Below are 18308 nucleotides of genomic sequence, written 5' to 3'. Positions count from 1 at the left end.
CTCCCTGAAATCAGAGACTTAGTTTTCTGCTGCATTTTCAGCATCTAGAACAGTGCCTGGCACTTAGTAGGCACTCATTTAATAAATATTTGTTGAATGAATGAATTTTAATGTTTTAATGGTTTATAGTCTCGCTTCTAAAAAATCCCTAGAAGTGCTATTTATTTTTCCACTCTTTCAATAATAAAAGTTTAAATCATGGAAACCTCATCTAATTTCATTGATTAGTTAACTTTAAGAAAATGTTTTTCTGCATGAGTCAAGTTCATCAGCCAGATTGCTGTTGGTGAAGATGGTAGTGCTTCCAGGACTAATATGCAGGCATAGTGCACGGTGGAGATGGTGACCCATGTAAGTGATGGGGTCATGTCAGGCCATCCTACCAAAAGCTTCGACTCTGCCTGATGCCACACTACCACTTTCGAGGGAAGAAGCAAGAAGAAAGAGAAACAGTCTTTGATGACAGAGTCAAGGGTTTCCATCATAGCACAGCAAATGGCAGTCTCCTCGCGTAGAGAGTCCACAGACCCAGAGGGCCAAGCTGCGCCAATGGGCAAAACAGAGGGCAGCCCAGGGAGTTCCCAGTGGGTGCATTACAGAGGGCTCGGGAGGAGGCTCTGTGCTGGCTGGGGAGGCCTGTATCTCCTCAGATACAGCTTGACACTGTATCTGATTCATCCCTTCTGCCTGGACCTCTGGCTGAGCTGGTTCCTGGCTGGAGGACACATTTTGGGACATCTTAGGAGGCCCTGCTCAGTGCATATGGATGGCCTCACCACAGTCACCGGGAAATTCAGGAGGGCCCAGGGCTGATGAGGCCTAGAATCTAGCACGCAGATCTTTGTCAGAAGGTGGCTACTCAAGAATAATCCAAACTCCTCGGGCCAGGAGTCCACAAGGAGAAAGAGGCTGCAGTTGCCACAGCACAGTCACATCCGTGAGTCTAGCTAGATTCTCGGCCTTGGGTGGTAAGGAAGTCCAAGTGGTAGGGCTTCCTAGTGCCTTGTTAACGACAACTCCCAGCTTGAGTACATACTACGACGCCTTGTTGATTTGAAGACACACATCTTTTCCACACTTTAAATTCTCTGAAAGTGGGATCTATCTTGCAGCCAATGTGATAAGAAAGCATTATGTGATTTAATTAATAGCATATTTTTTCTTTCTGAAGAGTACATGAACATACATCTTACTAGCCGTGGCATCTCAGATTAGACTAAACACAGCATTTACCAGGCAAGATACAGTTTCATTTATCCCCAAACAACCCCATGAAGTAAGATTATTACCCCGTGGGTAGGATAAATGAAGAATAGAGAGGCTAAGCCACTTTCCCCAAATCAGACAGCTGGTATAGTGAAGAGTCCAGGTCTGCTGATTCCGAAGTCCCAAGCTCTTGCCTCTGGACCACACGGCTTCCCTTGGTGGAGCCCTGCTCTGGCTAGGGCTGACCCCATCCATTCCATCCAAAGGGTTCTCTACTTGGTTAGAAGAAGACTAGTGCCTATGTGACCTGGGGTTGGGCTGGATAGGGTCTGGGGTTAGGCACAACCACAGCTACAGCAGGCAAAAGGCAAAGGCCTTCAGCAGCAGGGTGGGGCTGTGGAGGTTGTAACTCAAGAACAATAGGCTCTGAACTGCAACCATATCTTTATGTAACAGCCCCTTCTTTACTGTGGCTTGGGGAAGTCGTAACTTGGACTGTGAGTAGACCAGGGAAGAGCCGGGCAGATGAGTACGCTCCTGGCAGGCATCACATATCCATCCCCCAGTGAGCAGGTGCTGTTCAGATGCTGTCCAGATAAGCGCAGGGACCAGTGCTGTCTCCTACCACCTCAATAGGTACTCTCAGGAAGGGGCCACTTGGGTCTGCCCACAAGCTGCAGGCAAAGCCAACCCTGGAGCCCCTGGGCCTGCCTCTCCCCATCTTCCCACATACACGTGGCCAGGCTTGTTGGCTCTCAAGGTCCCACAGTAGGGTCCTCGTGTTCCAAGCCTGTTTATTCCGAATGGAAGGCCCCTGCCTTACTCATCCTTCTCATTTCTGCTGAAATGCCACTTCCCTGATTCCCAAGACTGGCTTCCACTCCTCATGACGTGCTCTCCAGCCACCCCCAGACTCTATGATGATCATTAGGCATCTCTGCAATTCATGTCACACATCGGGCTCTCTGTATAGACCACAAGCTCGCTGAGGGCAGGAAGCACATCTGCTTGTGAAGCACTGTGTCCCAAGGCTACTCAGGGTTGGTCACGCAGCAGGTGCTCTTGACCCATGCCTCCTGCCCCCCCTCCCCACCTGGGTTCCCATGATGAAACATTAGGTGCCCTTCTGTTCAGGGATCCCTGCTTGGGTGATTATGGAGATGTGGGCCTGAGCCTTTGCTCGGATTCTGGGAGGTTGAGCACTCTTTGCTCTTTGTTAACTGACAGGAGCTGAGTTGGCTCCGCTTCACACCTCTGCTTCTCCCAGATGAAAACCAGTTCCTTCTTCCCAGCATGCAGAGGGTACCAAGTTAGACTCAGAAAGGTGGGAAATTTCCTGAAGATTTGGATCCTGAAGGTCTTCCATTTTATGCTGTAGGGCCTTTATGCTCATTTTAAATTCAAGACTCTAAAACCCAGTAGGTGGTAACAGGCTCAACTCTTTCTTATTTAATTTTTATTTTGCTTTTATTTTTTTAAGAGACGGGGTCAAGAGATCGAGACCATCCTGGCCAACATGGTGAAACCCCGTCTCTACTAAAAATACAAAAATTAGCTGGGTGTGGTGGTGCACGCCTGTAATCCCAGCTACTCGGGAGGCTGAGGCAGGAGAATTGCTTGAACCCGGGAGGTAGAGGTTGCAGTGAGCCGAGATAGCACCATGGCACTCCAGTCTGGCGACACAGCGAGACTCCATCTCAAAAAAAAAAAAAAAAAACAGAGAGAGAGAAAGAGAGAGACAGGGTCTTACCATGTTGCTCAGGCTGGTCTCGAACTCCTGGGCTCAGGCAATCCTCCTGCCTCGGCTTCCCAAAGTGCTAGGGTTATGGGCATGAGCCACCGGCCTGGCCCCCAACTCTTTCTTATTTTATATTTTTTCAGAAACAGGTCTTGCTATGCTCTATGCTGCCCCAGCTGTGGTGCAGTGGGTACTCACAGGCACGATCCCACTCTGATCAGCACAGAGTTTTGTGCTGCTTCATTTCCAACCTGGTCCTGTTCACCCTCCTTAGGCAACCTGATGTTCCTCCACCCCCAGGAGGTCACCATATTGATGCCAAATTTAGTGGGGACACCAAATCTGCACTGGGCTCAAGCTTTCCTCCCGCATCAGCCTCCTGGGTAGCTGAGGCCATAGGTGCACGCCACCACACCCCGCTAATGTTTATTATTATTAGCATTATTATTTTGAGACAGAGTCTCACTCTGTCACCCAGGCTGGAGTGCAGTAGCACAATCTTGGCTCACTGCAACTTCTGCCTCCTGGGTTCAAGTGATTCTCCTGCTTCAGCCTCCCGAGTAGCTAGGATTATGGGCACGTGCTGCAGTGCCCAGCTGATTTCTGTATTTTTAGTAGAGACAGGGTTTCACCACGTTGCCCACGCTGGTCTTGAACTCCTGACCTCAGGTGATCCACCTGCCTCGGCCTCCTAAAGTGCTGGGATTACAGGCGTGAGCCACCATGCCCAGCCTAATGTTTATTATTTTTTGTAGAGAGGGGGTCTCACTATGTTGCCCAGACTGGCTCATAAACTCCTGGCCTCAAGCGATCCTCGTGCTTAAGCCTCCCAATTACAGGCGAGCACCACTGCACTCAGCTCAACTCTCCTTTCAGGTTTGATTTCACCATTTAAAATTACCAGCTTAGAGTTTCTTTTGATATAAAACATAAAGACCTAATAAAAATTATTTTTTTAAAGGAGGAGCTAAGTAATTATCTTGTAGTCAACCAGGAAATAATTATCACTGATTTTTAAAATCACACTCTTAAATATAGATATATTTAGTTTAGACTCTACCTTTTTCTATCAACTGGTGCATTCCCATATACCGTACTGTTTTAGTTACTGTAGCTTTGTGTTACATTCTCACTGTTGGTCTTTTCTCATTCCTCTTTTTAAAAACATTTTCTCATTTATTCTCACTTGTTTCTTCTTCCAGGAATGAGTTTTAGAAACATCTGGCCAATTTTAAAAAATTACAATAGGATTTCTCTTTGAAACTCTGTTAAGCCTAAAAAATTCATTTGAGGAGAATTAACATCATGGCCATTTTTAATATTCTCCTGGCATCTTTTTCTATTTCATAAAGTTCCTCAAAATAGTTTTACCTGCCCTTGTTATTTCCTCAGACAAGTAGATACAATTCTTTGTCAGACCACAGAAAGTTTTATAAATTTAAAATTAAGCCAGAAGTGATTTAAACAGCAGCAAATCTGCAAATATAGAAAGGGCTTATCAAACAATATAGAAGTGGGACTCTTAGCCAAACCAAATGAAAACCCATTAACACTAGACAGCTCATGTGCCTGAATGGAATTTTACCATTAACTACCATTTATCCCATTTAATTAGTATTTTCCTGACACACAATAACTTGCACTAAAATACCGTTCTCTCGCCTTTAAATTTCTAATTATTGTTGCGACCTACACCATTACGCATCTCCGCTGCTTTCTCCATCTTTCATGCCATTTAAGCGGTAAGATTTTCAATTATCTACGCAGGACGGACAGAGATACCTTTAAGGAAAGGGGCATAATATGCAACTCAATTTCTCTAAAAGCCAGGAGAAATCATTTTTAGTCAGAACAAACACACTTTGTCTTTCATCATTTTTTTTTTTTTTTTGGCAAATAAAGAGTAAAACAGGCTATTTAAAACATCCATTTAAATGCAAATTTTGATATCCCAAGAGAAAAATGTTAATCATTTAAATAGACAGGATTATCGCCCACCCTTACCACTTCCCTCCTCTCCCAAGTTTTAGAAAATGTAGCCTTAGCCCACACAAGTCAAGTCAGCCAGGAGTCCTTACATCTTAAGAACTCCCACTCAGATGAGAGGGCTGAGGCAGATAGAGGGGGACTTTTCTTTCTTTTGAGGAAGGAGATGGAAAAGAGAGAAAATAGTCTAACATATCCTATAAGCCAGGCATGGGGCAAGATTATAAATACAAATGCAAACACACACACACACCCACACACACACGCATGCACACACACCCATACTTAATCATCACAACTGTCTTGGAACGGGGAATTATCATCCTCATCTACAGATAAGGAAACTGAGGCTTAGAAAGGTGAAGCAGTTTTCCCCACTGGTAGGTGACCCAATTGGGAGTAGAGGCCTCCATAGCCCTCCCAGTCCATGGTGACCTGTGATCCCGTCCAGACTCACCCAGCATCCCCATGCCAAGCATGAACGCATCCATGGTGTAAGGCAGTCCCCGGGCCCGGCCTCTTGTCCCAGGTGGGAACATGACTTCTTTCGGCTGAGCTTTCTTACATTCTACCTGTTAAACAGAAAGGCGAACAAATGAGATGCAAATGAATTCCACGTAAATGTCAAATGCAGAACCTATCTGGTTACGAGCTGTTATTTTTAGCCTTGCTCCTTACCCACTGTAAAAATAGCCGTGCTGAGTAAATGGCCTGCAAAATAAATACTTAAGAAAACACGCCACTTGTGCAAATCCTGCTTCGGGAAAACCTACAAGGATGAAACTGGGTTCTGGAGGGGCGGCAAGGACGTAAGCTGAAGATATACACACAGATCGAAGCTCAGGCTGACGCTCGTGCAGAAAGCATGACAGATAAGGAGGCAGACAGTGGCTGTTGGATGTGTCTGTGAATAATAACAACAATAGCAATAATAATAATCCCTCAGGATTTTTCAGCCCTTTACATGTTTACAAATGCCCCTGACATTCCCTCAGGCCAGTGACTCTTCATGCCAGGCCACCTGATTCAAACTCTTATTAAACAGACAGACCACTTAGCCTTAGCTCCAGTTCACAGATGAGAAAACAGAGCATCAGAAGTTTTGTGTTGGCTGGGTGTGGGGGATCATGTTTGTAATCCCAGCACTGTGGGAGGTGGAGGCAGGTGAATCAGCTTGAGCCCAGGAGTTTCAGATCGGCCTGGGTAACATGGTGAAACCCCGTCTGTACTAAAAAAATACAAAAAACTAGGCAGGTGTGGTGGCACACACCTGTAGTCCCAGCTACCTGGGAGGCTGAGGTAGGGGGATCACCTGAGTCTGGGAGGTCAAGGCTGCAGTGAGCCATGATCACGCCACTGCACTCCAGCCTGGGTGACACAGCGAGACCCTGTCTTAAAAAAAAAAAAAAAAAAATTCTTGTGTAACATGCTGAAAGCCCTCCCCAACAGGTTCAGGCCTACAAACCAGATCTTTTGAATTTCTAGGTCAGCAATGCCACATTTCCACATAAACCTACAGCACCACCACACTCCTGAGGAAAGTAATAAGATTAAATACTGATTCTGTTCATCTGGATTACTAGTTTCTCATTTGCAGCTACATTTTCAAGTGGTTGCTAATCTCCCCTTTCTGTTTCCCTTCTGACTCTAAAATTTCTTCATGCTAATCTGCTTGTATACCCAGAGGTCACTTATTTAATAACCTTAACTATGCGAAATACAAACTTCAGGGAATAAGTAAAACTGTGGCCCTCGGAAGCTCCTTCACTGTTTTACCAGAGTGCCTTACGCCTGTGCTTATTAGCACTTATTTGCTTTTTGTTTACAGAGAAATTGAACAAGCATTGTTAGCCAGTAATCAATCCCACTGCTGACGAAGATGGGATGTTGCAGGGTAAGGCACAGATGCTTTTAACAGCCAAAAGAAACAGCATGACCACCTGATAGTGATGGAGAAAAGACAAGAATCAGGTATCTTATTTAAAGAGCAGTCTGAGCCATATGGTATAGGAGTAAAAGCTCTACATAGTTCAACAGCTGCTGAGGTATCACTGTAACACAGAAAATTACTATTGTTCAGTGTGCCTGAGATATCAAGAAAAAGTTAAACTGTGTGCAATATACATTGTTTAAACAGAGACCTCTAGGCCGGACGCAGTGGCTCACACCTGTAATCCCAACACTTTGGGAAGCTAAGGCAGGCAGATTGTTTGAGCCCAAGAGTTCAAGACCAGCCTGGCTCTCGTGGCAAAACCCTGTCTCTACTAAAAATACCAAAAAATTAGCCAGGTGTGGTGGCACGCTCCTGTAATCCCAGCTACTTGGGAGTCTGAGGCAGAAGAATCGCTTGAACTCGGGAGGTGGAGGGTGTAGTGAGCCGAGATCGCACCACTGTACTCCAGCCTGGGTGACAGAGCGAGACTCTATCTCAAAAAAAAAAATAAAAATGAAAATAAAAAAGGGACCTCTATGCGTTATCCATTTTGGAGATACTCTCATCCCAAATGCTTCAGTCAAAAAATATTTTAGTGCTCAAGGTTAGGGGGATGCTATAATTACCTAAGATGTAAGTCCTCTTTCTTCAAAGACACCAGACAACAGGTATTACTCTTGCTCTTTCAAGAATAACCACAAATGCCTTCAAAAGTGGACAAAATGGTTCAACATTCATGACTAATATGCTTAATACAGAGTTCTGTAGATTAAAAGAGATGAGCATCCCAGAAGAGACATGGGTAAAAGACATGAGTAGACAATTCACAGACGGCTAATAAAGAACACATTCCCCAAGATGAAGCATATTTTTTGCCCAGAGATTGACAGTGATGAAAGCATTGTTTGATGTAAGGGTTTCTGAGGGTACAGTGCGGAGGGGTGGAAACTGGCACGTATTTTTCTGGAGGGCAATCCTGACACTACATCAAAAGCCATAAATTTATACATACACCTAGTAATAATCTTACCTCTAGGAATTTGCCCTACCGGAATTAGAAATTTTTTTTTTTTTTTTATAAAAGGAAATACCTGGAATATAGAAGAACAGGGAATTAGCTGAGTTTGGTTTATCCACACTGATTGAATGCTATGCAGCTATGAAAAAGTGTGTTGATAATAATTATGCACTGGTACTGGGAAACCCCTCAGTCCCAGGCAAACCAGGATGATGGGTTACTTTAACTGCAAGCGGGAAAACAGCAAATGTCACTGACTTTTTGAAAAATAAACAAGTGCATATATCATATAGGGAAAAATACTGAAAAGACATACTAAAGTTGTCTTAGAATCACTTTGTTTTTAAATTTTAATCGGACATTTTGCTATTTATTTTCTAAGCTTTCTGCTAAGCAACAGGGAGCAGGTTTTTGTAAGATAATGCAATAGACTGTCACTGATAGGGCTATGAGAATATTGTCGTTGCAGGTGGGGGGAAAAGGTGATTGAAAACAACAAACTCATCCAAATTGGCTCTTTTAGGTTTCTCTCCTAAGCCCAGGGGTGAAAACCGGCTTCAGAACTCCAGAGGAGCAGGCTGAGAAATCTCATTTGCATGAACCTGCCCCAAGCTTAGGAAGATGGGCGTGTCTCGCACAGGCAGACAGATAATTACCCAAAGCCAAGACCAGCAAGGGGAATAATACCGCTAACCAGCTCACTTCCTAATAGCCCTGTCGGTGACAATCTACTGCATTGTCTTATGAAAACCTGCTGCCTGTTCCTAGGCAACCTGATCAACAGAAATCTCAGGTTTATACAATTTTCACTTAGGGAACATAAAGGTTAACTGACTGTAATGGGAGTATTTTAAACAAACCCACCTACTCGTCCTCTCACTGAACAGGGCTGACAGCTCTGTTTAATTCTGCTCTGTCTTTGCTGCTGGTGGTTTGGGCAGCAATGACTGTCTGAGTGTCAACCACCTGCTGGGTCAACGGTGAGTGTTCCCCAAGGCCAGGGGCCGTGGCACACACACTCTCCGGGGGACCCAGCCTGTCCTAGGCATCGGAATGACAGGGGAAGGCAGCAGGTAACAGTTAACAGCAGGGAACCCGGCCTGCCTGCCCCGAAGGCCTCTTGAAAGACTTCTCAGGACCAGGAAGCCTGTCCAGTCCCCTCCACCCCCGAGACTCAGCCACTTAATTCAATGACGCGGATGCGGAGGATCTCAACACGCCAGGCAAGTGCTAGGCAAAGGGACCCAGAGATAAATAAGGAAAGCCTCTAGCTCTCTGAGAGCTCTCATTGCATTGAAAAAGAAGAGGCTCTGACTGTCTTGTTCTCCTAAGATGAATGCAAGTACTCACACATCAACCTGCCCCTCGCTGCTTCTGCACTTGTTAGCCTCTTGAGCCTCTTGAGTTAGCCCACATCGGGTCACCTTCCCCTGCTGTCCTTCCCCAGGCCCTGCATAAGCCAGAGAGCTTGGCATGAACAACCCGGGTTACAGTCAGAACCCAAAAAGGGTAAAAAGTGGTCTATTTCTTTGGTTCCAGTCATGTACTTAGGCTATATCTGGTCACACGTGCTGTTCCAGGTATCTACTGCTGGGCAACAAACTGCCCCTAAACTTAGTGGCTTTGAGCAACAATTTAATCATCCTTCCTCAGGGTTCTGTGGAGTGACCGGCTCAGCTGGGCTCTTGCTGGTGGTCTCATGGTGTTGTAGTCAGGTGGTGACTGGGGCTGAAGCCAGAGGAGGCCTCAGTGAGGCTGGAGGCCCAAGATGGCTCCTCGCTCACACGGCAGGCAGCCACACTGGTTCGGCTGGGCCTGCTGACGGGGCGTCCACCATGGCTTCTCCATGGTGCCTGGTCTTGTCACAATATGGCGGCTAAGTCCCAAGAGGAAGTGTCCCCAAGCACAAGCATTCCAACAGACTCAGGCAGAAGCTGCGAGGCTTCTTCTAACCTAGCCTTGGGACTCACAGTGCTCCCTCCAACACATTCTACTGGTGACACTGGGCCAGCCTAGAGTCCGGGTGGGAGGGGGCTCTAGGGATAATCTTTGGAGACCAACAACCACATGAGGTCGGTGAAGGACAGTGAGCTGACAGGGCAGCAGGAGGCACTCCTCACACTCTGGCACTTGGCTGGCTGGGTCCTTGGAGCACTGGGCACCTAGGGCTGCTTTCACCACAGGGCAGAGGGCAGGGCACGGGGGCTCCCTTCCCACTGCAGCCCCACACAGGCCTGCCTGGATCCCCGTGGTCCTCTAAAATGAAACAAATGTGGTGCTTATGGGGACCAGGCCTCTTGCTGCAGGTATTCTGGCCCCACCTCCTAAGACTTCTCCTTGAGGAAGGCCCACCTCCCAGTCTCAGTCCTTGAGTCTCCTGCACCAACGGCTTCTCACAGTGGCTGCTGCTGCTACTGTTTCAAATAGCAACTAACCGGAGCAGTCTATTCAAGGGGCAAGAAATGCAGTGAGATGTTCCATCTGACTGAGCACTTGTAAGAAGCCTCAGAGGCCACTGATGACCAACTGCTCACACCAGAAAGACCAGGTCTCTGTTTTCAAGGTGCACAGCTGGCAATGCCACAAAACACTCCCGATACCAGGGATGTGCCAACACCCCCCACCCCAACAAAATTGATGGGATTTGTTTTGAAATTTTCTTCTCCCAATATGCTGCTTTGTTTGACAAACTGGCCTTAGAAGACAGGGTGTGGTTTCCTCATGGTCCCCATGGTAATGGGTTCAGAATAATGACCTAGCCCCCGGACACCTAGCCCCCGGACGCCTAGCCCCCGGACACCTAGCCCCCGGACGCCTAGCCCCCGGACACCTAGCCCCTGGACACCTAGCCCCCAGACACCTAGCCCCCGGACACCTAGTCCCCGGACACCTAGCCCCCGGACGCCTAGCCCCCGGACACCTAGCCCCCGGACACCTAGCCCCCGGACACCTAGCCCCTGGACACCTAGCCCCCGGACACCTAGCCCCCGGACACCTAGTCCCCGGACACCTAGCCCCCGGACACCTAGCCCCCGGACACCTAGCCCCTGGACACCTAGCCCCCGGACACCTAGCCCCTGGACACCTAGTCCCTGGACACCTAGCCCCCGGACACCTAGTCCCTGGACACCTAGCCCCCGGACACCTAGGGCAGCAGCATGTTCCTTTAGAGAACAAAACGAAGGCCTGATGGGAGTGTGGCCCCTGTGGTCACTAACACTCTCGTCCTTGCTGCCCACTGGGTTGGGTGCCTCCTCCCATCAGCATCCACAGCAACTCAGCAAGGAGGTTTGCAGTTTCTAACTCCTTACTCAGGAATCATTTCAAATTTACAGAAAAGTTGCAAGGATGGTATCCTTCACCAGAATTCACCTACTGCTAACATTTTGTTACTTTTGCCTTATCATTTGCACACACTCCTGAGCCCGCTATATGTAGAAACTTTTTTTGTTTTTTTTTAGACAGAGTCTTGCTGTGTCGCTCAGGCTGGAGTGCAGTGGTGTGACCTCAGCTCACTGCAACCTCCGCCTCCCGGGTTCAAGCGATTGTCCTGCCTCAGCCTCCCGAGTAGCTGGGACGACAGGTGTGCGCCACCACGCCCTGCTAATTTTTGTATTTTTAGTAGAGATGGGGTTTCGCCATACTGGCCAGGCTGGTCTCAAACTCCTGACCTCGTGATCTGCCCGCCTCAGCCTCCCAAAAGTGCTGGGATTACAGGCATGAGCCACTGCACCTGGCCAGGAATTTTTTTTTCCATTTGAGAGTAAGCTGGTATGCATTTCCTAAACATGAGGGCATTTTCTTACGTAATCATAGCACAGTTAGCAGTCTCAGTACGTTTAACATTAATACAATACTTTACCTTCCATATGCTTGTTTTGTCAGTGGATCCAATGATGACCTTTATAGCTATATATCCATCCCACAGAGCAGGAAACTGAGGCTCAGACTCAGACATCTAACCTGTGGTCCAGACCCAGTACCTGTGTGCAGGGCTGGGATGTTAATCCCGATCTGCCTATAGCCCCAGCCCAAGCCAGGAGAGTGGGTGCTGTGGCCCTGCGTTACACCCTCTCCCTAGCAGGGAATGCTTAGCACTGGCTTTCAGAGGAGGTGCTGGAGCTTCTGCAAGGACAGCTTCCCTGTAGCTGCTATGAGTGGCCACTCCTCCCCAGTGGATCCGAAGCCCTTGCAAAGGTAAGCTCACTGCCCTGGCGTCTTTGGGGACGGTGGCTGGCAGTCTGAGGAGTATGCCAAGCTTTGGGAAGTAAAGGGCTTTTGTTTTTCCCTGGTCTCTGTACAAAAGAACCCAGTCAGCACGCGGCCTTGGGGCCGAGAGGGAAATCCAAGCCCTGGACTGTGGCCTTGATGTACCGTCCAGGACAAGGAGAGCCTGTTTGGCCTGAAGAGGCCAGTGTTTGCAGTTTCATTTCTCACTCCGAACAGGTCGTGTCTGAGACTGTTTAGTCCTCCAGCGGGGGGAGAGGCCTATTTCAACGGATAAAATTCCCCAGTGCTCAGGTATCAACCTTGACCATCTGACTGTCTGGCTAACAGAAAGGGGAGGGGAGCAGAGGGAGGAAAGGGCTCAGGAGGAGAGGATGTCCTGCAGCTTCTAGGGTGGGTACCTGTCCTTCTGTGGCGTTTCCTAACAGACATAAGAGGCCTGACCTGGTCTTGCCCCTGATCAGCTTGACCTCTTCCCCAGCCAGGTTCCGGTGGGCTTGACGCCAGCATTGTTTCTCTGAAGATCCTCTCCTCTGGCCATTAGGCCCTGAGCCCTGCCCAGGGAGATGGTGAAGAGGAGGGGAGATGCTACTCTGGTGTAAAGTGTCTTGCCTAGAGCCTGACAGCTACACACATCTTGCTACTGAGGCAGGAGGGGGTGAGCTTGGCCTCCAGAGACCACATGTCACACACACCTCCCCGCACAGCCCTCCTTTGCCATCCAGTGGCCACAGCCTTTTTTCTTCCTGGTCAGTGCTCTCTTGCCCCCTCTGCCAATCACAAGCCTTTCTGGAGACCCCACAAAAAGCAGGACATTTTGTAAGCCTCTTGCAGGTTTATAATCAAGATTTGGGGAGACCCACCCTCAAGGAACTTGCAAAGCAAGGAAGATAAACACAAAACAAGCCCTTGATCAGAGTTCAACTCTCCTACCGTGTACCTGCACGGCACCTGGCCCTGAGTCAGCCTCACAGCAGAACGAACAGGGCCCACGACAAAAAGACAACGAGGGGTCCTTTGACCAACAATGACTAGGATTTGCAAGACGGCAACAAAGAGCAGAGCATTAGACCAGCGTGGGGGCCTCTGAGGACAGGGCCAAGCGACGGCTCAGGCCTCATACCCAGGAAGCTGGCACTGCTGAGAGAGAGCTGTTGAATGAGTTGGAGAAAGAGGCTATGACAAGGAGAGGGGGTGGAACCCATCTAGGGGAGGAGGAGTGGCCCGGGGAGGGAAATGCAGGAACCTCGGCTCCCCTCCATGTGCAGCTCCCACTTGAGATGGGCGTGTCACCATCACTCCCTGCGTGACCTTCAGAGAACCAGGTCACCTCTACTCAGTTCTAACATCTGCTCCAGGGTTTCAATTCCATCCAGTTGCTCTTCTTGTCCAGGGCCAGAGGCCAAGATGGATTCCTGACCAGCGTGAGTATGTGGCCAGGTGAGGGCAAGGCCTTAAGAAGCCATTAAGGGGCTAGGGGGTTGGTGAGGCAGCAGTTGCACCCCTGTAAATCCTGGCAGCTGCGCTGGGAAGCCCTGGTCCTTCAGTCTGGCAGGGGAAGGGTCCCTAACCACTCTGCAGTCCTTTTCCCTCACTGGTACAAGCCCTTCTGCCCTCTGCAAACTCAGGTAGTCATATAGTTGGGATATTTGTCTCCGCCCAAATCTCATGTTGAAATGTACTCCCCAGTGTTGGAGGTGGGGCCTGGTGGGAAGCGTCTGGATCATGGGGGTGGATCCCTTGTGAATGGTTTGGGCCACCTGCTTGGTGATGAGTGAGCTCTTACTCGGAGTTGCTTAAAAATGTGTGGCACCTCCCTGCACTCTCTCTCTTGCTTGCACCTGCTTTCACCATGCGACGTGTCTGCTCCTACTTTGCCTTCTTCCATGAGTAAAAGCTCCTGGAGGCCCCCCGCCCCCATCCGAGAAGCCTAGCGATGTTGGCGCCATGCCTGTACAACCTGCTGAACTGTAAGCCAACTAAACTTCTTTTTTAAATAAATTACCCAGTCTCAGGTATTTCTTTATAGCAACGCGAGAACGGCCTAACACAGAGAGGCTTCCCAGCTGGTCACTGTGGATACTGGAAACTGAGCGGAAGAGACCCTCCCCCCTCCCTTCCCAGACATCATAATCAGGCACTGTCCTTGTGGACAGGGACCAGCGTGTGGCCAAGCACCAGGGGACCTACTCGTAAATGATAACTTTTCTTGTTCTACTGCAAAAAGGTCCTCATGGATGTGGGACCTGCCCATGCAGTCTACAGAGGAAGGGGTTACTGTGCAAAGGGAAATGGAGCTGCCAGCTTCCATAGGGGAAGGCAGGCAGCAGGAATGTCTACCTTCCAGGACACATGCATGTTACAAATGGCCCAGACCTGTTTGCAAAAGGCATTGAGAGACCTATCAGACTTATAATCTTGACTCAGGAGGGTTACTCTGGGGAGGAAGGCACGCACTGTTTACTGAGTGCTATCCATAACTAGGCACAGCCACAACATCCTCGTAATTTTCATATATTACATAACATATACACATAATGGATATAAAGCACAGTGCCTGGCACACAGAAGTCCTCAAAGAATGTCCACGGTTGTCAACTCCTTCATTGCATGGAGCCTCATTTCCTCTGTGCCATGGCCTTACCCACCTCATAGTTACAGCAGAAAAGGACACAGAGGTTCTGAGGAATGACTTGCCCAAGGGCACAGCCAGAATTCAATCAGAGACCCCCAGCTTCAAAACCCCTGCTCCCTCCTCAGCCACCACCCCGCCGCCGACCCCACCTCACACAGCCCTTCCACACACCCTCCACCCAACCCTCAAGGCCTATCTGGGTCTAGTTCACAAAGCCTTTCGCGATGCTAGCTTCCACAACTGATCTCACCACTTCCAGAATTAATTTCATCCACTGTTTCCTCTGCTCAGTGTTTTATTACAATCAGTGATGGCAAAGTAAAATAGGTCATAAACCAAAAATAAACATTAAGCATCTACTATTTACCAAGCAGGGGCTGGGTGTGGACACAGAAATGAATGTGGCTGAGATGTGGCTTTTCCCTCAGAGGTCCTCAGAATCTGGGCAATGGGTAGAGAGGAGCTGGTCCCCAATATCACCTGAGATGTACCCCAATAACTGCAGCCCCCGCCCTGCTCAGATCTGAGAGTGGGTGCCTAGTCTGTTATACGGCAGTCTAGCCTAGGGCTAAGGCTCCTTCCTGGCTTTAAATCTCTGTTCCACTTGCCGGCTCTCTGAGCTGAGACCAGCTGACTAACTTCTTTGCACCTCAATTTTCTCATCTCTAAAACAGTGACAGCTGTGCCTACCCCACAGGGCTCTCAGAGCTAATCCTATAAAGTGCTTGCACTGGATAAAGTTAGTTGAGTCACACCTTGCCCTCTCCACATGGAGCCTAGGTGAGTGCCTTTGAAGGTGATGAAGTCAGGTCACATCTGTGTTCACTGAAATCCCAGAATTGGGAGTGAAGAGGAAGAGAGAGAGCAGCAGCCTCCCCAGCACAGCAGATTCTTAGCACACGGTCATTGCCTTTCTCCCTAACCCTCCCCGCACCTGTCCAGGTAGGTCCCATCTCCCTGCTTTCATCAGCAGGATGTGCAAAGAGAGCTTCCCAGGCTGCACTACTTGGGGAAAAAGCTGATGGTGGCAGCAGCAGCTGTCCTCCTTTTCATTTCTGGGAACCTGCAAGGGCATTTCAAAGTGGAAAGAAACCTCAGCCTCCAGCAGGTGCTCAGGTTCCACCACAAGGCTGGAGGAGTGCTCACCCCAGTGCATGGTGGGACCCTGCGCCCTGGGGGGTGAAGTACGGGGACGCTGGTGGCAGCAGGTTCAGAAAAGCCCAGAGGCACTGGGTGCTGAGACACTGAGGAGACAGACCACTGACCTCCCTGGCCCTGCCTACACGGACGTTGCCAGAGGACAGATGAAGGGCAAGCGAACCACCCAGGCAACTGGGAGGCCACTCCCTGCAGGCCAAATTATTTCTGCCTAAAGAGCAACAAACATTTACCACCGAAGCACCCGGCCTCCCCCAACACACTAATCACTCTGCTCTCGTTAACACAGCCTGTACACAAACAGCATGTGCACTCGCTCGCGTGTGTGATGCGTGGGGGCCAGGATCTCTCCCTCTCCCACGTAAACACCAGATTCATTTATTAAATGCCTCTCTGGCATTTCCTTTTTTGCCTTCATCCTGCTTGTTTAATATTGCATTTGACATTCTCATTTTATAAATGGCAACAGAAGCAGAATGGATGGCTAAAATTAGCTTACGAGTGAGAATGACGCTACAAATAGGATCGTGAATACAGAAGCCTAGTTAATTCCACCCACATTACCCGCCCCCCTCCCCACACACAAATACACCCACCACTTTTGGGCTGGTTCCCGACTGAGCTGTCTTCAGGGCTGAGGAGGAGCAGCTGGAAGGAGTGGGGGGTGAGCCCAATCACTGGGCACCTTGCCAGGTGGCAGGGCCCAGAAGCTGACCCTAGCCTGGGGCTGGTCTCCATGGATGGGCTGGTCACAGCACCGCAGCCCTGAGTCCAAGGGGACAGGCTCAGGACTCTCCTCCCTTCTTATCCTTCTGCCCTTCCTTCCCCAGAACCCCCTGTTCCGAGTCAATCCCCCAGGTATGCCCTGGGCTGAAGGGTAGCAGGCCTAAGCTCTCAGTAGGCTTTGCTCTTAGAAGTGGATTTTTCTGGAACCTTCTTAAAGAATGAGTCAGGTGAAGAGTGGGACTCAGCTTTTCCGGGACCTAGACAATCACATCTCTTGGCTCCTCCTGCTTTGGGAGGTGCACCACCTCCTCTCCTAGGACCATCTCCAGAGGCACTGAGAGTGCCCACCTCATACTCTCCATCCCTGCCCCGTAGACTCGGGACCCAGTCCTGCCCAGGTCCTGCACACTTGCATTTTACTGACTTATAATCCGCTGAGGGCCTCCTTACCTGCTAACTCTGTATTTGCTCAGTAAAATAATTCTAAGAATGATGACAATGATGACAGTGGTGAAAAAATCTGTCACTCTGATAGCGTGCCACGGCCTGGCTCTGTTCCAAACCCCTTACAAGTCTTAAGTCACAGCACTCTCCGAGGTAGGCACTACCACAACCTGTTTTACAGAATGGGGAACCACAGAGCCAAAACATAGAGGTAACTTACCCAAGGCCACAAAGCTGGGAAGTGGAAGGGGGTTCAGCACTGAGGACTTGAGGCATCCTCTATCAGGAAGGCCTCCCTGGTTGACAGCATCCTGTTCTGACCACTGTGTCACTCTCCACCTGGGGGCTCCCTCAAAGAATGAAGGCACTGATACTTTCCACAGGCTGCTATCCCCAAACTCTGTGCCTGTTTGGGGCACCCCCTTTCTACTCTGCCCCTAATAATGTATGCTCAATAGTGAAATTGGCTGACCATTTGGCTAAATGCCTTTCACTGGACCCCTGTAGACAAGGAGCACCCTGACTGGGCCTGCTCTGAGCTAGATTAGTTTAGCCCAGGAGTCAACAAACTGTGGCCAGCAGGCCAAACCCAGCTGCCATGAGTTTTGGTAAATAAGCTTTATTTGAACACAGCCACGCCCCTTCATTTATATATTGCCTGGACTGTGTGTGTGCTACAATGGCAGGGCTGAGTAGATGTGACAGAGACTCTCTGGCCCTTTATAGAAAATTTGCTGGCCCCTGGCTTAGGCCCAATGGGGGAAACTTGAAGTTATCAAGGGCTGATTCCGTCAAGGCTACCCAATTTCATACCCTACAACAGAACAGGCGGAGACCTCCAGGTATCAAATCAGGGCTTTATATAAGCTGCAAAAGGCAGCCATCCTCAACCTTCTGATTTCCCACAGGAGCAAACTGGTGCAGACAGGTAGGGCACTCACCTGTGGTTACAGAATCACCAGCGGTGGACCTGGGATTCAGGCTCAGGTTCCAAGGCTCTCTTGGTGCCTCTAAGTGACCCAGCAGGTCCCGACTTGGGGACAAGGACATGTGCACCTCACTCAGGAGAATCGAGCCCTTTACCCCAACAGATGCATGCCTCACGTGTCTTCTGCAAGCAATGCTCCAAGGCCTGCACTCAGAGGGGTAGGGCATGGTGAGGGGCGGGAGCAGTCCCTGGCACTGAGAGCTTCCTCTGGGAGATCTTCGGAAATCTGGTCTCTGTTTGACCATAGAG

At 49.3% G+C, this 18308-nt stretch overlaps 1 protein-coding gene across 9 annotated transcripts in view; it reads right to left on the bottom strand.

Annotated features, from left to right (window-relative positions):
• MSI2 (musashi RNA binding protein 2) overlaps positions 1 to 18308 on the bottom strand; it is a 431132-nt gene that overhangs the window by 64175 nt on the left and 348649 nt on the right. For all 9 annotated transcript variants that reach the window (XR_010117987.1, XM_055256382.2, XM_055256387.2 and 6 more), the window contains one exon: positions 5388 to 5502. Coding sequence is in view for 8 of the 9 variants with exons in the window: in XM_055256382.2 (XP_055112357.1) it covers positions 5388 to 5502 (115 nt within the window). In the remaining variant the exon portion in view is untranslated. The remainder of the gene's footprint in view (positions 1 to 5387; positions 5503 to 18308) is intronic.

This window comes from Symphalangus syndactylus, chromosome 20, assembly GCF_028878055.3.
Source record: "Symphalangus syndactylus isolate Jambi chromosome 20, NHGRI_mSymSyn1-v2.1_pri, whole genome shotgun sequence".
NCBI classification, from domain to species: domain Eukaryota; kingdom Metazoa; phylum Chordata; class Mammalia; order Primates; family Hylobatidae; genus Symphalangus; species Symphalangus syndactylus.
This window is presented reverse-complemented; position numbering and strand designations above follow the sequence as displayed.